The sequence below is a fragment of the Lygodium microphyllum genome, chromosome 20 (assembly GCF_053477565.2).
Source record: "Lygodium microphyllum isolate KBCC chromosome 20, Lygodium_microphyllum_v1.1.10, whole genome shotgun sequence".
NCBI classification, from domain to species: Eukaryota; Viridiplantae; Streptophyta; class Polypodiopsida; order Schizaeales; family Lygodiaceae; genus Lygodium; species Lygodium microphyllum.
The window spans coordinates 132,068,424-132,093,670 of NC_141154.1; the positions used below are offsets into that span (position 1 = coordinate 132,068,424).

General features: G+C 43.3%; 1 protein-coding gene across 1 annotated transcript; it reads right to left on the reverse strand.

Moving 5' to 3' along the window:
* Positions 1–260: 260 nt before the first annotated feature.
* LOC148019406 (uncharacterized) lies at positions 261–24,919 on the reverse strand. Its single transcript, XM_087661049.1, has 6 exons — positions 24,576–24,919; positions 24,448–24,480; positions 2,709–2,891; positions 2,555–2,617; positions 2,243–2,449; positions 261–2,158 (listed from the first exon to the last, which is right to left on the reverse strand). The coding sequence occupies exons 1-6, from the start codon at positions 24,759–24,761 to the stop codon at positions 1,952–1,954; spliced, it is 879 nt and encodes a 292-aa protein (XP_087517175.1). The 5' UTR covers positions 24,762–24,919; the 3' UTR covers positions 261–1,951.
* Positions 24,920–25,247: the final 328 nt, after the last annotated feature.

Consider the following 25,247-nt stretch of genomic DNA (forward strand, 5'->3'; position numbering starts at 1 on the left):
TGATAGATAACTAAATTTTTATGAGTTTTTACCTCTACTCTCAAGCTTACAAGCTTAGGGAATCCAAATACCTCAAGGTTTAAGGGAATTAATCTGCACAATCAAAGAAAAACAAATCTAACATATACACTGTTAGGCACACTTATATTAGATATCAAAGAGAGCCTCTTCAGGCAACAAATAAAAACCTATATCTACCAGCAACAAGAAAACAATCAAGGATAGTGAGTGGCACGTAGAAATGTTGCAAGAAACCTGATCATTTCATTTAAGGATGTCCAAAGATGTTGAAGAAAGCAAAGGCAAAGGAGCCTACTACAGATGAATGTACCATCCTGTACAGGATGCAGAATGAGCAATTAATGCACCATGTTAAATGGCCAAACATTGCATGATGCATGTAAATGCTGTTTACAGATTTTTGTTTTTGGTACATTTATAATTATGCTAGCACATTACTTCTTACCAAGAGATGTACTCAGCTGTTAAAACTAGCTCCTGCAACAAATATGTCAATTGCTAATAGCTTCTCTGATCATATTAAGGGAGCTAGAAAGATTGTTTTTGTTGCTCATAATGACAATAGATCCATTTATTCAGATCTACTATATGGGCAAGAATCAAGAAAATCTTGTTTTTTTGCACATTGACTTGATGATCAGGGATGTAAAAGATGGATACATTTTTCGTGATCTCGATGATAGTCGTTTATTGAATCTTGTTCCCAATGCCATGGTCTCTACAGTCCCAAAGTGTATGGAAAAAGTATAAAGTGATGTTGCATATTCACTATTACGCGTATGCAACCACCATCCATTGGCAGTTAATTCTTTTGTGATTCCAATGATAATCACTCCACGACATACAGAGATGAATCCATCAAAAGTAAAATCTGACGTTTTTACACCCTTGAACAGTTATCTTGTTACAAAGGCTGAAAATATATCAAGATCTACAACACATATCATCTTGCTTACTCTTCCTATCATATTCTTATCCTGTTGCTTATTACTAAACAAAATATTTGCATCTATCTGAGGCCCCATACACACCAAGCCCCAGATTAAGAACAAGCTTTAAGAGCACCTTGCACCCTACGCAAGAAATGCAAGCTGCTTATGGAGTCCGTCCATGAAAGGTGCTAAGAGCATTCGCCCACAAATAGCTAGCTTTAGGGTGGAACTTTGATCAAGAGCTGATCACATCTTTGTGAATGTAGACGCAACTATTCAGATCCATGCTAGCATTTGATGTGACTCAAACACTGGCAGTGGATGTTTAGTATTAATATTAAATAAAGTACTTGTGCTACAATTGCATCTAATGTTTAAGAGGGAGGGCTGCAAATTCAAATGCAAGTAACTTATTCAGTAATTAGAGAAAAAAGAGAGGATGATATGTTTACCAGTACTCACGAAGAACCATTCCACAAAAGTCTGGAAGGGTAAGAGCCACAATGTCTACGTGGGTAACACCAAGGGTTGTGTAGTAGACAGGACCTTGTACCTGCCAAACAAGGAAGCAGCCCCAAGCTCTAACAACACATCTGGGACAATGCTGGAAGTACTTCACATTCACTTCCTTTGAAACTCGGACCATTCTGAAAGAGGCAAGGCTTGAGAACTTTCCCTCGGTTTTTCAATGTTTACAAACAAGTACAGAAGAGATCCAGCCAAGAGAACACATATGTCCTAAATATACAAACTCGATAGAACAAGAGCTGTTGGAGTTCTTGGTGTCATGCACCATTGCCATGAATCATAAAACCATAACATGAAACAACGGAGCACAAATTGATCTATTCATGTTCCTCAGGGCTCAAAACAGAAGACAAAGCAAACTCTCCCACATACAAAGGAAGAGTGACTAGAAGGAAGACTAACATGAAATGTGCAAGAGGAAAGACTTGCAAGGAGAGCTTAAAAGCACATATCTTTGAGGGAACCAATGATTATCCCATTTTACTTTTAAACTCCGTTTGAATTTGCCAGTTCCGAGACTCCAGCCCCTCTCTTTTAGAGTATTCACGTTCAGCCTCTGTCCACAATTGGTGCATCCCTCCAACATGGAGTGCACCTACTATGCCCACAATACACCCCTCCATGCTTCTAAGGTGCCTGAACATAAACTCGTTTCTCTCATACAGTAGTGTCTTTACCTGTGTAACAAGATAAACCTCAAAACTAAGGATATCTCAGACACACTTATATTTAAGCAAACGCACCATATAGCAGTCAATTACCAGTCCAGGAAAGTATTTTTCCCCCATCTGAATGGACTCTGAAAGGGCCTCCTCACTACTTAGAAGGGCTTCAACACATTCTTGACTATCCTTGTAGCTAAGAGCCCTTGCTAAGTTGGGGTATAATCTGTTAAAATCCCTTAAACTTAGGAAAAACTTTAGGACCTCTTTGAAATAAAGGTGCTGCCCAGCTCTATACAAAGTCTCCTGCAGATTACCTTTCAACATTAGAAAGTGCACGAGATGCAGTCGTGCTTCAATGACCAATGATAGGAGGTAGCTGAGCTTTCAAGCAAGAGAACAGGCACATACCTGTATATTACGGTCAATAAAGCACACGCTTGCTCGTAGGGCATGTCCCTCAATCACTGCAACCTGCAGAATTCTCATACCCATTTCAATCAGTATGTCTAATCCAGCTAGTTTAAAGCAATGTTTTGATACTTAGCTTGATGTGTTTACTCACTCTGAACTCCTCGCCAGGTTCATGACCATCAGACCCAAAACCAGCATAAAAGTTCTCAATTGCATATGTGAGGAGTTTCTGCATAAAGCTTCCTGGTAATCTAAAAAAGTCCCTCAAGTTGTGCTTCTTGTTATTTCGTCTTTGGGAAAGTATATTTTTACCTCGAGCTTCACATAATTCAACCTGCAAACATTAGGCAGGTGCCTTGAAAACCAATCACGTGATTCATCTGTCTGTAGGCAATAGAATGGAACATATCAATGCAACTGCAACCATAATGTTTCACAGAGTGCTTCCCTCCATGCAAATTTGAGCTTGTTCATGCTAACTAACTTGTGTCAAATTCCCTGTCATGCATGCAAAGACCTCAGCTCGATTTTTTCCAATACTTTAATTGTAGTGGTTGGTTCTTGTAGTTAGGCCTCAGAATCTATTGGAGATATGGTTCGTTATTGGCATTTTATTAGCCTGAGGAACTGGAGAGAGGCATCTGTGGTAAAGTCACTGCCCCATCCCCAATAATATGACAATACTAGTCTTAACTTGGACAACCTGTCACACTTTTGAACTAACAACCACTAAATATGTGATCAAAATCCCTAAGGAGATTCGGTCAAGGGATGTCTAGGAAAAATACAATAGTAAATTCTAGGACATGGTGACAAAAGCCATAGTTAGAATGTGCAAAGTCAATGCGGCACTTCGTTCTAAAAGGTTATGAATCAATATGTAGTTGATTGGGTGGTGCATTTCCAAGAAAAGTGCTCAATCATCTGAAGATATATTGATTTATCTGTTCACAGGTCTGGAATTTCAAGCTAGTTTACGAGATAGGCATGTGAGGAGTAATGGCACATGATTAACTAAGGCTAGCCACCTTGTGATCATTAGCAACAATTAGTGTGTTCAATACATAGCTAAGATTGGAAAATAAGAGACATTCAAAGGGTACTAGTTCTTGGGAGAGCTGAAAGCGCACAAAAACCCTTCACAGAGAGAGAGAGAGAGAGAGAGAAGAAGAAGAAGAAGAAAAAAAAAAGATGTATTTACGTCTCTAAAAAGCAAGGACAGTCTGTGAGACAAAAGAAGTGAAAACATCTGACCATTAATCTCGACTCGAGAATAACAATGAAAACAACTAACTATACTGATGCTCATATTCCTAAGGGCTGCCAGCATAGTTATTACCATGTAACAAAAAAATTATCAATAGGCCTATCGAAAAAAGGTTGTACTCCTTGGGGCAAGAATATCTGTCACGGGGCAATCCAAGACAGCAAGTACACACCGAGTAGGTACTCATCTCCGATGACAAGCAATGATGGCTTGGATTTGCTGAAAATAAGGATGCCAAGCATGGCAACAAGGTGGTGGGCGCCATGCTCTGCAGATTGTGACTGCCTGATCTGTTGTGACCCCTCTGACTCATGGATGGTGTGCCAATGCTACTATAGAGGTAGTGTCTGGCAAGAGACCATTGGAGCTAGTGCTGAAGAAACCTATACAAACCTGGTGGCTCACTGGCTCTGCCTCTATATCTCTCCTGCTCTAACACACACCAAGGTGTGTTCACACGTGGAGATGATAAAATAGCTAACAAACCTTTCATGGGTGACTAAATCCATGACACGAATCATAAGATAAAGAGAACATGGCAAGGTCTTACCTCAATAGGGGTAGTGTCTAATCTAATCCCGTACAACAGATTCTAGAAAGGAGATATACATGATGGGAAGATATTTGCAATTGGAGCAGCAAACTTGTACATGTCACTCTGCATGTGAATCTATAGCTGCAAAATGTGATTATGAGCATGTCTATAGGTGGGGCTAGTCTACAGTACAAATGCACTAGTAGACATGTCCATAAACATGCTCTGTGCAAAATAGATGACATGTGCATAAAATCTTTGATACACACATCTGCTACAAGTAAAAAATATGTGTAGTAAGGGTAGTGTTTTGGCAGATTCGTTTTTTGTGGTTCTTATTTTCTGCTTCTATGTTAAGGGTTAGAAAACATGTGCCTTTGTTTAGGGTTAACAAACCTCTACATATCTATCAAAAGGTAAACTCGCTCTATTTATTGTGTAGGTGTGTCGGAGTGGCTAGTCTATAGGACAAGCACATTGATAGAGGTGTACATAAAGGTGCTCTGTGCAAAACAGACACATGCATAAATGCTCAACTAGACATGTTTGTTGCAGGTAAACAATATGTGTAGAATGTGTAGTGTTTTGGCATATGCCTGCTTCTGGTTCTATCTTTTTACTTTTATGTTTGTGGTTGCATATGAATTCACATGCAAGAAAGTTTTACTCGTCAAAATAAAGACCTTCTCAAAGATAATGGCAATAATAACAGTTAGCGCTGCTTGATTTGCTATCTCCCAAGACTGGAACATCATTCTAAGCAGCTTGGAAGTTGTATCTTCAAGTGGGGCTTGACAGATCTCTTCCAAATATAGTAATTGATGTTGGTCAATTTTATGTTTAGTATAAATTGGGAGGTCAGCTAATGATGTGTGATAAGCATCTGCTGAATAGCATGAAAAATAAACGCAAATTTTCTGCAAAACACATGGTTTCAACTTCCAACAAAATCACTCAAGTTTAGAGGCTGCAGAGAACTTTTGATGTAGTTCTCAATGACAATGGCTAGCACAAGTGTGAGGATGTATCAATTAGAGAGTATGTAGTAGTAGTGAGAGAGAGAGAGAGAGAGAGAGAGAGAGAGAGAGAGAGAGAGAAGAGAAGAAGAAGAAAGAAAGAAAGATATATTAACATCTTCTCAGGCCAAAATCAGCCTAAAGTGGTGTATAAGGCAAGATAGTGCCCATATAGGGATACAACATAGGGATGATGGGGTGAATTTATATATGAAGCAATATATGCCTAGCTGTGTGGCTGAATATGAATCTGATGCACCGATAATACTAGCTCCACCCAATCAGAATCAGTGGGTATTAGAGATTTTATCATCCCCCGAAAGAGCACAAGCACAATACATCAGAGTTTGGGCATTTTACATGCATTTCCTATCAGTCTGGGAATTTTCCAGCAATCGCTAGATGCAGGCACTTGATTCTGGGCAGGTTGGGCATGCAATGGCAGGCGGCAGTGCAACATGGCACATCAGATGCTCATTGCAGATTTTCTGCATTTTTTAGTGTACAGTCAGCTACTTTAGCAGCTGGTCAGCCAGATTTAGTTTGTGCTATTTTTTGTCAGCCTCCAGCCAGCCCACTTCATTTCTCAGTTTTAGGTGAAGAGAGAGATTGGCTCACAGGGATACTTCAACAGCGCGTGTATACATCTGCCTTCTTCATTTCAGATTTCGTCTACTACAAATTTCTGCATTCTATTGTCTCTTTTCTCTCTCTCTCTTCTCTCGTGTTCATTTTCTTTCAATCTTGTCCATATGCTTCCACATTCGCTACACTCTGACATGGTATCAAAGCAATGTTGAAGGGCTGATTGATCGTGGGCAGACCTGAACAGGGGATTTCAATGCAACAAAAGTTTGTGTTTTCAGCATTAGAAAGCTGAGGCAAATAGGTATAGCACACAAAAGGAGTGAAGTTGCTGTTTTTTGCAGGTTTTTGCTGTTCATGAAGGAGAAAAGGCTGTGTTTTCAGCCTTTTGGAGCAGATTTTGAGTTTTCAATGCCTCCAGCTGTTGAAACAGATGACGGATTGAGTAGGGGAAGACCCAGCAGCAGGCACCATTTGCAGAGTCAAAGGGGGTGGCCTTGTTTCTGTGCAGGTTATTCAGGTGACAATGTCTTCTAAGATCGATGTGGAGTTTCAAGCTATTATGTACTGTAAGGTCCCCGTGTTACCAGCTCTTCCTTTTGATCAAAATCTCAATGGTGAGAATTACTGCATCTAGCGAGGGTAATAATGCTACTATCCTAGAATCTTATGATTTGGCAAAGTTCGTGGCCGAGGCTATAGACCGCCCTATAGCTCGTGATGCCTCCAAGATTTCTGCCGATGAGAAAGCTGAGTTGCTCAAGGTACAAGCCAATTAGGATAAACTGAATGCCCACATCTGCTCTTTCCTCTCTCTCTCTCTCTCTCTCTCTCTCTCTCTCTCTCTCTCTCTCTCCAACCGTTATAGCTCACATTGAGCATTTGACCGTTGCTAAGGAGATATGGCTGGAATTAGACCAGTTATACAATCAGATGACCATCATGAAACGAGTGTCTCTAGAGGTACAAATGTGGACGTTGAACTTGTCCAAATCCACTTCCATGCGCATGTCAATAGGCTTTGGCAATTGCAGATGTAGATCCAAAACACAAGTTCATTACCTCAAAGGACATGGCGATAACTCTTCTTTCACAATTACCAACCCGATTTAGTACTTTCTATTCCGCCTTGATTGCTTCAAGACGGAGACATACACTTGAGTGGGAGGAGTTGGTTCCAATGGTCATGGACCAAGAGGAACAACTCAAAGGTCAGCACGCTCCCAAGTTGGAGGCATTGACAGGACAGTCTTTCCAACAAAACGGGAACAACAACAACAACAAGGACAAGAAGCCCAAGCAATATAAAGCCAATGAGTCTAGTTGCCGCCTCTACACGGCAAGACAAGTCATTGGAAGAAGGATTGCCCCGACAAGGACAAGAAGGACACCAAGAAGGAGATAACTGCGAAGGACTCAAGAGTGGTAATTTGCCTTCCTCCATTTGGAGGTGATTGAGGATGCTCCTTCGATGGCCTCTGATATAGTGATGTTGGCTGCTCAGTCTCGTGAGTGGATTGTGGATAGTGGCACTTCTCGCCACATGACTTCTTCAGATGGTATTGCCCATATGCTTCTAATGCATGACAAACTTGCCCAATTGCGCCCGATGCATGGGCAAACTCTTATACATGACAACTCTTCTATTCCTATCAAAGGTAAAGGTGATATGCACCTGATTCCAGATGGGCAAGGTGGTGCTCACACATCAAAAGTTTTCTATGTGCCAGGTTTGGGTTATCATCTTCTTTCAGTGAGCAAGACTTGTACGCTTGGTCTTATGGTCAAGTTTGATAAGGACTTTTTCCGAGTTCTTCATGGCAATTCTTGACAAGTTCTTTGTGCAAGTCATGAGGAGAATGGACTTTACAAGATGCGGACTTCATTAGCTTTTACTTCTCTTCACAAACTCAAACTAAGTTATGGCATGCTTAGCTCGGTCACCTCAACTACGAGTATCTTCAGAAGGTCGCTCGTGGTCAACTAGTGTGAGGATTGCTAGAAATGGAGGTGAGCCGTTCGCCAAGTGTATCTTGCATTCGTGGCAATCACCTATTCCCAACAAGGCTTCGTATAGGGCTAAGCAGCCCCTGGAGCTTGTTTCATGGACTGATATGGACACAGTCCCTTAAGGGGAGTTTATGCTAATTGTTGATGATTTTAGCAAGCTAACTTGGGTGTATTTCTTGTTTGAAGCTTTCTCTCACTTTAAGGATTGGTTGATCTTCAAGGAGAACATGTCTAGCAAGAAACTCAAGTCCTTGTGTTCCAATAAGGGAGGAGAGTTTGTCTCCAAAGACGTAGCCAGTTCTTGCGCAGCTCACGGCATACACCAGAAGTTTGCCAACATGAACATACCTCAAGAGAATGGCATATTGAAGCAAACAAATCGTAGTGTGATCAAGATGGCACAGACTATGATGGAGCATCAGCAGACACCTCAAGGTCTACGGGCCATGCAATGGCCACCACTCTCCACATCTTTAATCAATCCCCTACATCGACTATGGTAGATATGACACCTTTGGAGGTTGACTTTGGTCAAAAACCGAATGTGTCTTATTTCAAGATATTCGAGTGTGATGCTTATCTTCACATCCCGAAGAAACAAAGGTATAAGTTTGAGCCAGCTTCCAACGAACAAGTGTTCATGAGTTATAGTTTGTAGTCCTATGTATACAAACTTTATGATCTCGTTTCATTAAAGGTATACATGAGTCAAGATGTTCAGTTCCTAAGGAGACCCCGATTATCCAACAAGTACTAGCGATTCAACTTTGGTTCTTAGGGATTGGACAGATTCATATTGGACCGGAGATGTTAACCATAGGAGGTCAACGACAATATATTAATTTACTTTGGGTACAGGTGTTATCTCATGGAGTAGCAAGAAGCAACCCACAATTGCTTTTTTATTCTACAGAGGCAAAGTATAGAGCGGTGTCTTCTACCACATGTCAGATAGTGTGGCTTCAAAGGTTTCTAGGAGAGCCTGGCTGCCCGCAAATAGGTTCTACAACACTTCATTGCAACAATGAGAGTTGCATTGCTTTGGCATGGAACCTTGTGTTTCGTGCTAGGTCGAAGCAAGTTGAGATACAGTACCATCTTATTCAAAAGAAGATCTTGGATGAGACCATTAATGTGATATACTACAAGACAAAGGACAATTTGGTAGCTTTATTTACGAAGGCGCTTCCTCAGGTCATTTTTTGACAACACTCCTGATCCCTTAGCCTCATGTTATGTCTAGGATCAAAGAGGGGGGGGGTGTCTAGGATCAAAGAGGCACTTACATCAGGTTTTCAGCATTTTAAATGCATTTCCTGTCAGTTTGGGCATTTTCCAACAATCGCCAAACACAAGCACTTGATTTTGGGCAGGTTGCATTGGGCATGTGGCGGTGCCACGAGGCACATCAAATGCTGATTGCAGATTTTCTGCAATTTTTACTGTGCAGTCGGCTATTTTAGAGCTGGTCGGCCAGATTTAGCTGGCTAACCTGATTAGTTTTTTGGCCTATTTCGTGCTATTTATTGTCAGCTGCAAGCCCAATTCACTTGTCATTTTTAGGTGAAAACTTGAAAGAGAGATCTGCTCACGGAGATACTTCGACGACTCGTATATACATCTGCCTTCTTCATTTCAGCATTCATCTACTACAGATTTCTGCAACCTACAATCTCTTTTCTCTCTCCCTCTTCTCTCATGTTCGTTTTCTTTCAGTCTTGTCCATACACTTTTGCATTCCTTACACTCCGACAATTGCAACTGTACTAGTTAGGGCAAAGCTCTAAGATTGTTGGACAATAGGGGCTGAGGCCTCCTTTGATGAATCAAATTGGCCTAGGACTAAGATTCGTGTAAATTCCTCATTGATTGCAATGTGGAAGCAATGAGAGACCATGGATCATTTCTCAATGTCATGTTGGTCAACATGGGAGTGATTCCAGCTCTCTACGCTGGAAGATACACTAGTTTAAGTGTGTAATTGAGACAGATTCAAAGTTCATGTTGACCTAAAAATGCATTACAAACTAATTAGCTCTTTAAAACATGTAAGAAAGTTTCATTAAAGGGTTCACGGTCCTAGAGAGTTTCTATGTCCCATAAGCAAAACCCTAATTTGGGAGGATTCTTCTGCATCTATAAATCGACAAGCTGCCCACTATTCAGCCCATCCTTACCTTGCAGATTTTGACCATCAACCCTCTTCCCCCAGTTGTCCAGCCCCCAACGATTGCTGCTACATTGTATTCAGCTATCGCCCAGCCTTCCACTGTTGCAAGTGATCAGCTGCCATCATCTTCACACGATTAGATGGCTGCATTTACTAGTTCCAACCCCAAAGACTCTTGTGTTCTACTTTCCAACACGCTACCCTTCTATTTCTAGCATCAGCCTCATTTGCATTTGCATCTATAGTGGGTCATTTTTGTGTTTTCGACACTTTTCTTCATCGATCTTTGCTCCAACTGGTGGTTACTACACTCGGGATCCGTCTCCAGTGGACAACACACATCCATACCTCCCTCATCCTACTCCCACAAGAGCCAGCTTGCGTTTTGCATTTTGCATTTTGTGTTTTGTGTTTACTGCGTTACTATCTGTGTTATTGTGTTTCAACCATGTTCGTACATTCTGTTTCTCTCTGTGCAAAGCCTAGCATATCTTCACATGGTATTAGAGTCGATGCTCTTTTAAATCGTATCTTGTGGCTATCGTGGAGAGCTAAGTTTTGTGCCAAATACACAAACGACACGTGACTGATTGATGATGGCTCAAATGACTCCTGATTTGAATCCTTTGATGCTTTCTCAAACTACTACTTCAATAGAGCCCCTAAGGAGGCATTATGGCCTTGGTTTGAAGGACAACACTTCTTCTACTAACCTTTCTTATAGGAATCACCCACTGAGGCCCAACTCCTCTTTGTCTCATACTCCTTCACAAGGTGCATCTCAGTTGGAGCACTTTGCTGATGAGATTAATCACCTCTCAATTAAGGAAACACTATCCACTTGGGACATAACCGAATGTTCAAACTCCTCACAATCAAACCCAATGGCAAATTTGTACAATCCATTTTTGTGTGAGTATGATTTTGTCTATACTTCTCCTTCTATTATGCAAGAACCAACTGTAAGTCACCATGGAGACCCAAATTGGTACTACTGTGGTTTTAAAGAAAACTCTATGTTCAAAGATGTTGCACAAGGTAATCGGCTCAATGATGGCCCAAGGTAGGCACATACCAAGCCATGAAGGCCAATGCAAAGGGGAGGGAAGATATGAGCTATGGAGCTCAAGAAGAGTGGCTGCCCTTTGTTCCTGCCCTGTTTCAATCTGAGAATACACTCAAATGCCTGCAAATGCTGAAGCAATACCTCAAGGGCAAGGCCCTGATGAAGCTCAAGAAGGCCAGGATGGAGCTCGGAAAATAAGGAAGAGAAATCTACACTGACTGAAATGAATGCTGAATACAAACGGGAAGGCGGAACAGACTGATCAGTCCCTACACGCAGCCCACAGCGTCAATGAGGGCACCAGATCAGGCTGATGATGATGGCAGCACCACCACGGGGGAGAAGGAGTGTCAGAATCTGCAAGAAGACAAGTGTCAAGTAGGGAGGGGGGCTGCCTATAAATAGGCAAAAGGACAAACCCTAACCCTAACCCTAAAATGGGCCCAAACCCTAAAAATGCCCTAAAATGGGCGCCCCACATCAGTGACCAAAAAAGTGGCCGGACAGCCAGTGGCTGCCCACTAAAAGAGGCCAAAAAGAAATACACATCCTAAGACAACCAGTCAAGAGTGACTAGCCTCCCCCATCATAACATATGACAGACATGTCAGAGCTCCTAATGTCCTCATCTGACTCAGACTGAGGCTCACAGGCAAGAGATGACAAGGCATGACAAACATGACTGCTAACAAGTTTGTCTCCAATGAGCTAGCTAGGTTTTGTGCAAATCATGGCACTCACCAAGAGTTTGCCAACACGAACACACCTTAGGCGAATGGAATATTGGAGGGGAAGAATCACAATGCAAACTATGATGGAGCATCGGTAAACACCTTAGTGTCTATGGGCTGAAGTAGTGACCACCATTGTCCACATCCTTAATAGATCCCCTACATCGGCCGTGGTTGGTATAACACCTTTTGAGGCTTAATTTGGTCAAAACCTAGATGTGCCTTATTTCAAGGTGCTCGAGTGTGATGCTTATGTTCACATCTCAAAGAAACAAACGGATGAGTTTGAATCGGCTTCCAAACAACAAGTGATTGTGGATTATAGCTCGCAATCACATAGATGCACACTTTATGATCCCGTTTCACAGGAGGTATACACGAGTCGAGATGTTTGGTTCGTGGAGTTTCCAACTACAAAGGGAGGTGTTGAGTATCCTGTACTTGGAGATGCAAGTGATAGTTAGGCACCTAATCTAGTGCCTTTGAAGTTTGGAGCCTATGCCTCTCGAGATTCCACCATAAGTGGAGGAGGAGATTTCTTCACAACTGGATTCAGCCATTAAGCCGGCCCAATGGACATTCCAAAGACTTCAGCAGAGGCAAAATGGCGAGGGGAGTATTGGCCTCCTCATTAGGCCCATGATACACTCAGTGATATAGGGTTTGAGGGGGTTCTTGAGGAGTGGCAACCGCAGGATGGCCCAGACCCCGTGGTGATCTCGAAGAAACCATGCACACTCCACCAAGCTTGTTTATACTAACTATTGTTTGATGTCTCTTGCCATGCAGGATAGAGAGCCCACCTCCGTGAAGGAGGCCTTGCAATCATAGCATTGAAAGAAGGCTATAGAGTAGGAGTTGGATGCCATTGAGCGGAACAAAACTTTGGATCACAAGGCACAGCTCATTGCAAAAGGATCCACGAAAAGACTAGGAGTGGAGTTTCATGACACCTTTGCAACTACAACTTGGATGGCTACCATCAGGGCCATTCTTACCTTAGCGAGCCATAAGAGATGGGCAGTTTATCAGCTTGATGTGAAGTGTGCATTCCTTAATGGAGACTTGAAGGAGGAGATCTATGTTGAGTACCCTCTTGGCTTTTCCTCATCAAATGGCAAGGTGTACAAGTTGAAGAAGGCCCTTTACGTCCTCAAATAGGCTCCACGAGCTTGGAACAAGAAGATAGACCCATTCCTCCAAGGGAAGTTAGGATATTGGCGTTTCTCTTTTGATTCCCAATTGTATGTCCACACCTCCACTGGAGCGCATGCATTGTTTATGCTTTATGTGGATGATCTCATCTTGACAGGTGACCATGCCCAAAAGGTCAAGCAAACAAAGGAGGCAATACACAAGATATTCAAGATCACTAATATGAGCCTTCTCCACTTTCGTCTAGGTCGTGAGATTTGGCAAACTCCGAGGGGGATTTTCATACCGCCCAACAATGGTATGTGCAGGAGCTTTTGACTACGTTTGAGATGGAGGGATACAAGGCTCTCTCTACTCCCATGGATCCGAACTGGAAGGCTATGGCCAATGCAGATTCATAAGCAACGGATGCTACCCGCTACATGTAGTTGATTGGGTCCTTGACATGGCTCTTTGCTTGTAAAATTCATGAATGAACCCAAAGCTAGTTCATTAGCATGTTGATTTGAGGATTTTGCAGTTCATGAGGGAACCCCCAACCTAGGTATTTATTATCCAAGTACAAGAGATTAAGCCTTGATTCTACAAGGCTAGACGGATTCAAATTGGGCTTGAGATGTTGACTGCAAGAGGTCAACGACAAGATATTGCTTCACTTTGGGTGCAAGTGCTATCTCTTGGAGTAGCAAGAAACAGCCCATTGTTGCCCTATCATCTACAGAGGTGGGGTACCAAGCCACGTCTTCTACCACATGTGAGATAGTGTGGCTTCACCAATTGTTATAGGAGAGCTTGACTGTCCTCAAACGAGTCCTACTATCACATTCAACAATGGTAGTTGCATTACTTTGGCAAGAAATCCTATATTGCATGTTGGGTCGAAGCACATTGAGTTATAATACCATTTCATTTGTGAGAAAATCTTGGATGAGACCATTGTTATGGTTTGCTACAAGACAAAGTATAACTTGGCAAATTTGTTTACGAAGGCCCTTCCTCAAACCATTCTTCGACAACACTCCAAATCCCTAAGCCTCATGCCCCATCCAAGATCTAAGAGGGGGTGTTAGAGATTTATTCATCCCCTAGACAGAAATTGGTCGGTTATATTGTACAATTGGCACTCTCAGGTACACTTACACATTTCCTCTTTAGCAGGTCGGACAGCTTGATACAGTCTACAGGTCATTTCCAGCTTTACCAAGCAATCAAGTGGGCTAGACAGGCTATGCAAGTTGCCACATCCACAATATTTGTGCATTTTTAGGCATTATTTTATTCAGCAATTGCATATGTGCAGCAATCAGCCAGTTTTTACATGCCGACCTGATTATTTTATTGTTATTTTTCATGCTCATTTATAGGCAGCCTGCCCCAGTCATCATTCACTTGTCTTTTTAGGTCATGAGAGAGACCGGTCTACAAAGATATATTTGACAGCCCATGTATACATCTGCCTTCTTCATTTCAGCATTCATCTATTGAAGATTTCTGTATTCTACTCTCTCTTTTCTCTCTCCCTCTTCTCTTGTGTCCATTTTCTTTCAGTCCGGTCATACGCTTCCGCATTCGTTGCACACTTGTCACTGACAATTTTTGAACGCATCTTTATAGCTCTAGGAATAAGGCCATGGTCTCTTACTTGAGAAGAGAGTTGGCAAATGTACACATGGATGAGGGTGATGGCATGACAAATCACCTTACCTAGATACAAGATTTGAGAGAGTAAACGCTCAATATTGATGAGGTGATACCCGATGAAGAGATGTTTCTAACTTTCTCAACCAAAAAAGAGTGTCATAGGGTGGGTAGAAACGCCACATTCCCAACAAGAAACGCTAGGTTGGAACGTCCCAACTTAGGGAACATGGCAGCACAAACAGCCTAGGTGGAACACCACGTTCCCAACAAGGAATGCCAAGTTGGAATGTATAAACTCAAGGAATGTTGCAGCACGGACAAGTTGAAACATTGCGCCATGTTGGAACACGTTCCCCATTCCCCTCCATTATGGAACTACGTTCTAGTGTTCCTAGCCCCCGTTTCGTCTATTCCATGTTGCTATGGCACTTCTAGACTAGCATGGAGCCCTCTCTAGAGGCTGAGATTCGGACTTGCCTACACCACTTGATCAACATTGGAGCACTCTCTCGAGCTGGAGTACAAACATGTTCCGCGTACACAAATGATTGATTCTCCTTTGGCTATTCCGACTACGGGGTGCCCTCTCTACCTTCATCTTCATCATCCAATTAATCATGGTTCTCACACTCTCTGAAGGTTGAGATTCAAACTTGCCTACACCACTTGATCAACATTAGAGCACTCTCTTGAGCTCAAGTATAGGCATGTTCCATGTACCCAAATGGTTGATTCTCCTTTGGCTATTTGGACTAAACTGTGTCAGGTCTACCTTCATCTTCATCATCCAATTCATCATGGTTCTCACACCATACCAAGATTGACATCAAGTCCCTCTTCCTCCTTCAACACTAATATCCATGACTAAGAGGGACCCTTTCTTAGTGTTCTAGAAGTTTAGGTATTTGTCCTTGACATCAACCGCCCTCTCAAAAGATGACGTACCAACGAGACAGTAGGGTTTGCACGGAGGAACACGGAGTGAACTCAGCAAACATGGAGAAGAGAAGAGAAGAGAGAAGAAACTCTAATGAATGGAATGATGAAGATCTGAATCATGGAGTGAATGTAATACAAGGGAACAAGGGTGTTGTGGCACAAGGAAGATGCCACGAACCACAATGTCCCCCTGAAGGGGTATGAGGGTAGTGGAGAGGCTGGAGAGAAGACATGACAGACTGAATGAATCAGTCATGAGGAATGAATGAGAGTGGCCTATAAATAAGCATAGTCAGTCTAGGATGGTGCCCCTTTTTGGGGCTGCAAACCCTAAATGCAAACTGCAGAAACACAAAAACACAAACTGCAGATGAAGGGTAGGGGTTTCTCAACACCCCCTCTCAGGCCCAAAAAGGGGAAGAGAGAAGAGTGAGGTGGGGATGAAATGCTACATGCTGAAGAATGCTCATGCAACAGGTGCCACTTGGACAATGTCCCTCCTGATTGTTCACTTGCCCAAGCACCCTAGTACAAAGATGATGAAAACATGCAATGCATAGGAGAAATGTTGGACTTTGTGTGGTGTCGAGAACCATAAGGATATGCCCGTACTCGATCTCAGGAGTTGGCTCCATACTGACCAAGTGACCAAGGCAAGAGAAGAGGAGAAAGAAGATGTAGAGGATCCCCAAGATGCAAGATTTCAACCTGAAAGGTAACCTGCAATAAAGAATAGTAGACAAAGTGAACTGGAGAACTCGAAACTCAACCTCGAGAGAGAAGCAACTAGCTCCGTGCATCCATGCAAGAAGGAATGCGAAGGCCTCGTCACCAAGTCGCAGCTCAACCTCCCAGGCCCCGATCTAGGTAGATCCTCGAGATCCTGGGAATCAAAAGGTGAGATGGCCGCTGGAAGAAAGCCACCCCATCCAAGGGTAGAAGAAGAAGGTAAAAGGCCTCCGCCAAGGTGTGCGAAGGATTGAGCGGTGTGTGGGGAACCCCTCAAACTAGAGGAATAGGAGTCCCCCTCTGAAGTCGCAGTAGATGTAGATGCCCCTTGGAGGGCAAAGAAAGATCATCCCCCTCTCAATCCCCCTCTAAGGTAGATAGGGAATCCAAAAACTCATGGATCACGGGCTTCAAAATGTCTAAGGATGAAGGAAGCGCTGCCAATTGTGCCGAAGAAGGTATCTGGGGTGGTGAAGAACTCCCAGAGGTGGCCTCTCGAACCTGAGTAGGCGAGGGTGAAGGGTAGGGCTCAGACCAATGAGTGGGCAACAGTCGCTACTTCTCAATGGAGCGGACCGGGAAGCCAAAGAAGAGGAAGGAGTCGAGCAACCACTGTCTCTCAAAGGAGTGGACTGACGAGGAGACGGTACAAAACAATCACTGTCTCTCAATGAAGCACACTGCAAAACCACATGCCCTGGTAGCCACTGTACTTGAAAATAGGTAGGAGAAGACTACCATTGGCATTGTGATGATCTCCAGGAGGTCATAGCGCCAATTGATTCTCCATGTGCTCGAAAGGACTTAGTGCGCATCGGATGCACCTTAATGCCTTGAGCATAGTACTCTAATAGCCGATGCAGAACGATCTCTGTGGTCCAAAAAGTAGAGGTGGCACAAGTGTCAAGGAGTGCCCTATAAATAGGCACAGTCAGTCAAGGATAGCGCCCCCTTTTGGGGCTGCAAACCCTAAACGCAAAACGCAAAACGCAAAAACACAAGCTGGGGATGAAGGGTGAAGGGTTTCTCAACACTTCCTTCCCTGTTATAACTCCCCTTTGCATTGCATGATCATCATCATCTTTGTAAAAGGGCGCTTAGGTAAGTAGGCAGCCAACGAGCATCCTTTGTCAAATACCTTGACCTCTTTGGGGTGATCACAAGGTCTCCCTTCGTAAGATAACCATTGCCTTTGTAGTCTTGGTAGGTTATTGAGCAACTGACATGAAACCTTTGTCTGATGGCATGGTTGCTTTCGGATGGGATACCTTGGGATAAACATCGGCTTGAGATTTTTTTCTAGTCCCTTCTTAGTTCCACTTTTGGGCCTAAGAGGAGGTATATTAGCTACAAATGCATTCCAAACTTATTAGTGTTAGAGTGAAACGAATGCGGAAGCATATGGACAAGACAGAAAGAAAATGAACACCAAAGAAAGGGAGAGAGAAAAGAGTTAGAAGAATGCAAAACTCTGCAATGAATGAATGCTGAAATGAAGAGGACAGATATACACTGTCAGTGTATCTCCTCAAGCCAAATCTCTCTCACCAATCCCTGCAAAGATGAACTAAAGACGACAGGCTGAAAATGGGCCATAAATAGCCAAAAAATAAATAAATAAATAAGACAAGTCGGCCAGTCAAATCTAGCCGACCAAATTTGGCCAACCTACCAAATCTAATCATAAGCCACCAAAAATGGCCGACTAAACAGCTGCAATAAATACAGCATGCCTACTGGCACTATCCTGCCCATGAAACCTACCTAAATACTAAGGACTACTAGAAATAATGCCCAAACTGACAGGAATAATGAATAATGCCCTCCAAGAGTACCTCCGAGAGAACTGACTACACCAATGGTATCCTGAGAAATGCTAGTCAAGGGGATGACTAAGGTACAAACGTTGGCACCCAACTATCTCTTAGATCTCCAAGCACGGGGTGCTCCTCACTCCCCTCTGAGACTAGAACATCCATGAATTGAACATCTCAACTCATATAGACATCCCACTTAATGGGATCATACAATGGGCAACCTTGGGACTATAAGCCATAGCCAACAAACACCTGCCTTCGAGAAGCCGCTTCAAATTTATCACACTGTGTCTTCAAGATGTAGACATAAGTGTCACACCCCAAAACCCTAACATAAGAAACATTAGGCTTAGACCCAAAATACGCCTCATAAGGTGTCATACCAACAACGACCAAAGTGGGGGACTGATCAAGGATATGGACTACAATAGCCATAGCCCCGGCCCAAAGACACAAAGGTGTCTGGCTATGCTCCATCATGGTGCAAGCCATCTCAATCACACTTCAGTTCTTCTACTCCAATATGCCATTTTCTTGAGGTGTGTTTGTGTTTGCAAACTCCTAGTGGATACCACAATTTGTACAAAATCTAGCATGCTCATTAGAAACGAATTCTCCTCCCTTATCCCATCGTAATGTCTTCAGTTTCTAGCCTGATCGGTTCTACTCAAAGAGTAGCCAATCCTTGAAGTGGAAGAAAGCCTCTGACTTCAACTGCAAAAAGTAAGCCCATGTCATCCTGCTAAAATTGTCAACAATCAACATGAAATACGAGCTCCCCTTAAGGATCTCCATCTTCATAGGTCTACATAAACCTGTAGAAACAAGATCCAAGGGTGTTGAAGACCGCCTCGAAGCCTTGCTAGGAATGGCATCATAATGTTGTTTCCCACGAATGCAAGATATACAGTTGATGGCTCACCGCAATGTTTGGCATACCTCAAACAACGTGTCCCCTAGAAGCCTTCCGAAGGGAAACATAATTTAGGTGGCCAAACCAAGCATGCCAAAGCTCGGACTGTGTCCGAGAGGTAAGAAGAAGAGAGGTCAAGGCAGAAGGAGACCTTAGCTTGTAGACTCCATTTTCCTTGTAACAGAAAGTGAGCACCTATCTCAATCCAAGATCAAGGATCTAAAAGGAATCCTCGTCAAAACTCAACCAAGAGGCCTAGAGCACAAATCTTGTGTATTGAAAGCAAATGGTAACACATGCATCGCACATAAAGCACCTTTGAAGTATGAGCACCACCCTGCTCATCTGAAATAAGCTACATATTACCCCTCCCCTGAATAGGCACAGAAGAGTTATCACTTATGAGAATCTGTCCATGCGAAGGCCGCAAATGTGCAATGCCTACAGCCTATAAATAGGCAGTCACTTCATTCACAAATCATTCTTCATCACCCCACACCACTCCCTTCAATCATTCTTCACCACCTCCTTCGGTCACCACCACCACTTCCCTTCTCTCACCAACCCCTTCTACTACCCTCACACCCCTTCAGGAGGACATTGCAATTCGAGGCTCATGGCTGCCTTCCAGTATCAAGCCTTGCATTTGAAGCATCTTCCACCTCGTGTCGCCATCATTTACTTAGCGTCAGCACCCTTCTCCATCAAGCCCCACCTTCACCTGCGTTTTTCAGGTCGGAGGTCTTCTCCTTGCCTAGCGTCATCATCTCCAACTTGGCATTAGCATCCTGGCCTCTAGCGACACTCTACATCACCAAGCGCCAACAATTTCATCACTCGTCTATCACAAAGGCTGCTAGGACCTACGTTTTTGCAGTGTGGCTCCTCCTCCATCATTTAGTATCATTCATCTATCACAGGGGCTGCTAGGACTCGCATTTTTGCAACCTGGCTCCTCCTCCATCACTTGGCGCACTCATCTGTCTCAGAGGCTACTAGGACAAGCGTTTTTGAAGCCCAGCTCATCTTCATCTTCCATCATCTGGCGTTAGCATCTGCACTGCTCTCCCTGCATTTGACAGCTCTAACACTCTCAAATTTGTGTTTTGCTACCCAAGTCACTCCCCAATATCAAAGGACTGCGATTCGCTCCCTTGACAGCTGCTGATCAACTTCCATATCTCCGACAGCATTAGAGGACTGTGGTTTGCTTCCTTGACAATTGTCCTTTACCTTCAAGTGATTACTTTGATAGCCCACTGCCCGAAGGATTGCGTTTCGCTCCCTTCATTGTGTAGATTTCTTATAGGTGTTGCCACCTATGATTCAGACAGGACAATGCAATTATCTTTTGAGCTTCAGCTCCACTATATCAACTTTTCTTCTCATAGCATGATTCAATGCATCATCGCCACGTTCTTGTGTTTCTAAGTTTCTTTTCTCTCAGTGTTTGTTGTACAAACTCTGTGTTACTCCTCGCAAACCCTACTCTCTCTCTACATTGTCGCCTATTATTGACATGGTAACAGAGCATACTTGTTATTTCTGACAGAGGCACCACTGTCAACAATCTACTCACGAGGGTGTGGGGCCATCAACACAGCATCAAAAGTCCTAAGGATCAATATCTCAATTGCCTCCAAGTGGAGAAAGGCAACTATGAGGGAGCAACCACCGCTCTTGAACCCTCTGAAAACTTCTTCTTCTCCTTGTCCTTCTTCTCCTTGTCAAGGCAATCCTTCTTCCAGTGACCTATCTTGCCATAGACGTAACAAGTGGAATCCATCTCTTTGTCCTTCTTCAACTTGTCCTCTTCCTTTTTCTTTTGGTCCTTTCACTTCTTTTGAGAGGATTGACTTATCAATGACTCTAATTTGGAAGCATTCTGTTCTTTTAATTGCTCCTCCTGGTCCAAAACCATAGGAACCAACTCTTCCCAACGAAGAGTCTTTGACCACCCTGAAGCAATCAAGGCAAAGTAAAATCCACTGAATCGGGGCGGTAACTAAGAAAGAAGAGTTATCGCCATGCCCTCTGAGAGGTAATCACCTTCCCTGCGTTCTGGACCTGAATTTGCAATTACCGAAGCTTATTGACATGCTCCTACATAGAAGAAGACTTGTTAGGACTCAAAAGTCCTCGTCTGAATCTCTAGAGACACCCGCTTCATCACAGTCACTCGGTTGTACATCTAATTAAGCTCCAGCCGTATGTCCTAAGCCACGGTCAAGTGCTCGATGTAAGCAATGACAGCTGGAGTGCAGGAGAGAAAGAGGGAAGAAGGGATGCGGGCATTGAGTTTATTCCAATGCGCATATACCTTCATCAACTTGGCTTTCTCATATGAAGAAAGCTTGGAAGCATCACGAGCTATAGGTCTATAGTCTTGGTCACAAGCTCTACCAAATCATAAGACTCCAAGATGGCAAGCATCATTGCGTGCCATTTGCGATAATTCTCCCCATCAAGCTTTTGATCTAAAGAAAGAGCAAGCAACATGGGGACCTTACAGTCGATAATAGTCTAAAACTTCGTGTCAATTTCGATCGCCATTGTAAATAGAATGACTTGCACAAAAATAAGGGCAGTCCCCCTCTAACTCCGCGCTCGGTGCTAATGCTTGCTAGGGCTTCCTTTGCTTGTCCTCGAAGAGTTTCATTTGCCGGAGGCAATGAAATCTCAAAATCTGCAGCAAAAGGCTAAAAAAATGCAACCTTTCCTCATTTACAAACAGCAAGGACCTACAAAAAACAACTTCGCTTCTTCTCAAACACACCATGTCCACCGCAGCTTCCAAAGGCTGAAAACCCAATCTTTTGTCGCAAAGAATCCTCCCGATCAAGCTTGCCCATGATCAATCAACCCTTCTGCACTGCTGTAATACCTTGTTAGAGTGCAACAAATGCGGAAGCATATGGACAAGATTGAAAGAATACGAGAGAAAGGGAGAGAGAAAAGAGACAGAAGAACATAGCAATCTACAGTGAATGACTACTGAAATGGAGGGCAAATATACAAGGGCTGTCAGTGTATCTTCTCGAGCCAGATCTCTCCCACCAATCCTTGCAAAGACAAACTAACGAGGGCAAGCTGAAAATGGGCTATAAATAGGCAGAAAAAGAAAGGGAGAAATAAGGCAGGTCGGCCAGCCAAATCTGGCCGATTGCAACCAGATTTGGCGGACCTAGCGAATCTCGCCATAAGCCACCAAAAATGGCCGACTAAGTAGCTACAACAAATACGGCCTGCCTACGTGGCGCTATCCTGCCCATGAAACCTGCCCAGATGCTGACAACTATAGGAAATAATGCCCAAATTGACAAGAATAATGAATAATGCCCTCTAGGAGTACCTCCGAGAAAACTTATTGTGCCAACGGTAACCTAAGAAATGCTAGTCCAGGGGATGACTAACCTCTAACAATTAGCTCTTTAAAACAGCCCCAAAACATGTAAATTACCAATAATTTGGTTAAATGATGCACGGTCCTAGAGAGCTTTTGTGCCCCATAAGAAAAACCCTAATTTGGGAGTATCCTTCCATATATATAAATAAATAGGCTGCCCACCATTCAACCCATCCTTGTCTTGCAAGTTTTGACCATCAACCCTCTTCCATTAGTTATCCAACACCTAGCGACTATTGCTACGTGGTCTACATCTATCGCCCAACCTCTGATTGCTATCGATGATCAGCTACCATCATCTTTAGGCGGTTACATTGCTGCATTTACTAGTTCCAACCGCCCAAAGATTGTTGTGTTCTGGTTTCTACCTTGTTGCCCTTCCATTTCCGACATCGGCATGATCAGCATTTGCATCTACAACAAGTCGTTCTTGTGTTTTCAGCACTTTTCTTCATCAACCTATGCTCTGACTAGAAGTTACTGCACTCGAGATCCATCTCTAGTGGATGACACACATTGACACCATCTCTAGCTAGAAGAGCTTCCCAATGAAGGAGACTCGCTACAACAAACCAAGAGATCACCCTTTGAATCCTCCTCTAAAGGAGATGGGAAATCCAAAAATCACCAATAGTGTGGCCTCCAAGGAGTCTCCACCAAAAGTGCCGAAGAAGGTACCTAGAACTAAGGTTGTGTGGAACAAGAAGCGGGCAGCTGCGAAGGGTGGCCTTCCAATAATATGTAGAAAAGGGTCGGGAGGCAAGGGTATCACAAATAATCTCCTTGATGCTTGAGTTGGAATGTGTATACGTGGAGTCACGCAAGGGAGTAAGGATATGTAGCTCTTGTGAAGCCATAAATAGTTGATAGCAGCCACTCCCTCAAGGAAGATTGAACTACAAAGATGAGGGTGTCCAACAACCACCATGCAGCAAGACTGCAAAGCTGAGGGTCATGGAATCCACTAAACCTGAAAATAGTTAAGGGAAACCTTTGTAGCTTGTTGTGTCAATCTCCAAGAGGGCTTATTGCCTAATTGGGTCTTGTGGCCTCTTGGTGCTTTTGAAAAGACTTAGCACGAGTCATAGGTATCTTTATGCCTTGAGTATAGTACTCAGACAGCCAATACAAAATGATTGTCCACTCTGGCACAAGGGGTGGCTTGGAGGAAACACGTAAATTCCGGTTGGGCAAGGAGCGATGCTCAAGGACAATGAGTTGTGGTGTAGTGACCTGGCTTGCTGCAATAGGTACACCCTATAGTCAATGCTACAACCTAGGTGAGGAAGCCATAACACTGGTGTTGCAATTTGCAAACTTGAATGGAAGGGTGGGGATGGGAGGCAGAAAACAGATAAAATACAAGCCAATTTAGATTCTCAAAAGAGATGGACTTGAGTTAAATAGTATTGTGCTCACTAAGGCCCTTAGGTACATGAGCAAACACCCACACATGTACATTTACTAAATACCATCATCAAAGATCTTCAATAGCATTACCGGTAGAGATGTTAACCATGACATATGGCTGTCTATGGTAGGGCTGCTACCATGGATAGGAACTAGTCCATAAAGTGCGTTCTATCATCCAATTCTCCCAACGACTTCAAAATTGTACTACAGATTAGCTTTGATATTTACACAAATGTTCACATAAACATAAGCAAACCACTGCTTTTAAACATTCTTTAGTAAGTTGATTATTACGAACCTACATTTTCCGTTTTCAGAAAATAAACCACCTGCTAACCATGCAAGAGATATCACCAGGAAAGGAACTAATCCTTCTAAATCTGTGCCCAGGAAAAAGAAAAGAACACCACCAGCAATAACGCAAACTACCAAGCAAGTAATAGCACAAATCACCAAATAAATAGAGGGCCAGGGTATGGCTGATCAGACGTACATACAGCTACGGTGCTGGGCCGGACGCGTCGTATAACCTGCGATTAACCATAGCCGCTGTAAGGAGGCAAAAGTTATGGCGCATGAACTTGAAAGATTGGCGGGACTCGAGGATGAGAGAGAGAACACTGACGCTTCTCACTAGCTCTGCGCTGGCGGGCGAGACGTGGTCGATGCCGACGAGTGTGAGCTCCGCCTGGTTGACGGAGTTGCTGAGATGGACGACGGGCCGTGCTCCATGGGCCGTCGTAGACAAGGACCGCGCAACCGCAGAGGCCGCCCCTGCGGATGATGAACGTAGAAGAAGCCTCACCGTCATTCTTTCTTTCTTTCCAATACTCTTGTACTTCGAAGAGCGCGGCTGGTATCCAGGTATGGTCTCTGATCGACACACGCAGAGACACACTGCCACAAATAGACAGACTGTCGAAACACAGAGTGTGGTAACTTTGCAATGGACCAACGACTAAGGTTATAGCTTTAGGCACCATGACTACGAAACAGCAATTTTAACTATAGTTATATTTATTTCACTTCTCTTGGAAGAAAGTGAGATGGCAGCTACACATAAACAAACAAATAACATTACAAAGGCTAAAAATTAGAGGATCCCATGCTTTTGTGATGTCTCTCTAACAAGACCTACACTAATAGATTTATGTGTGTGTGTGTGTGTGTGTGTAAGCTCATGTGTGTACATACACGTAGACAAAACACATACACCTGTACAACTATTAGGACAAGTTCCATTGGCACAATAGGTGTCCAAAGTAGAGGTGCAATAGTGGACGTGATTAGTGATAAT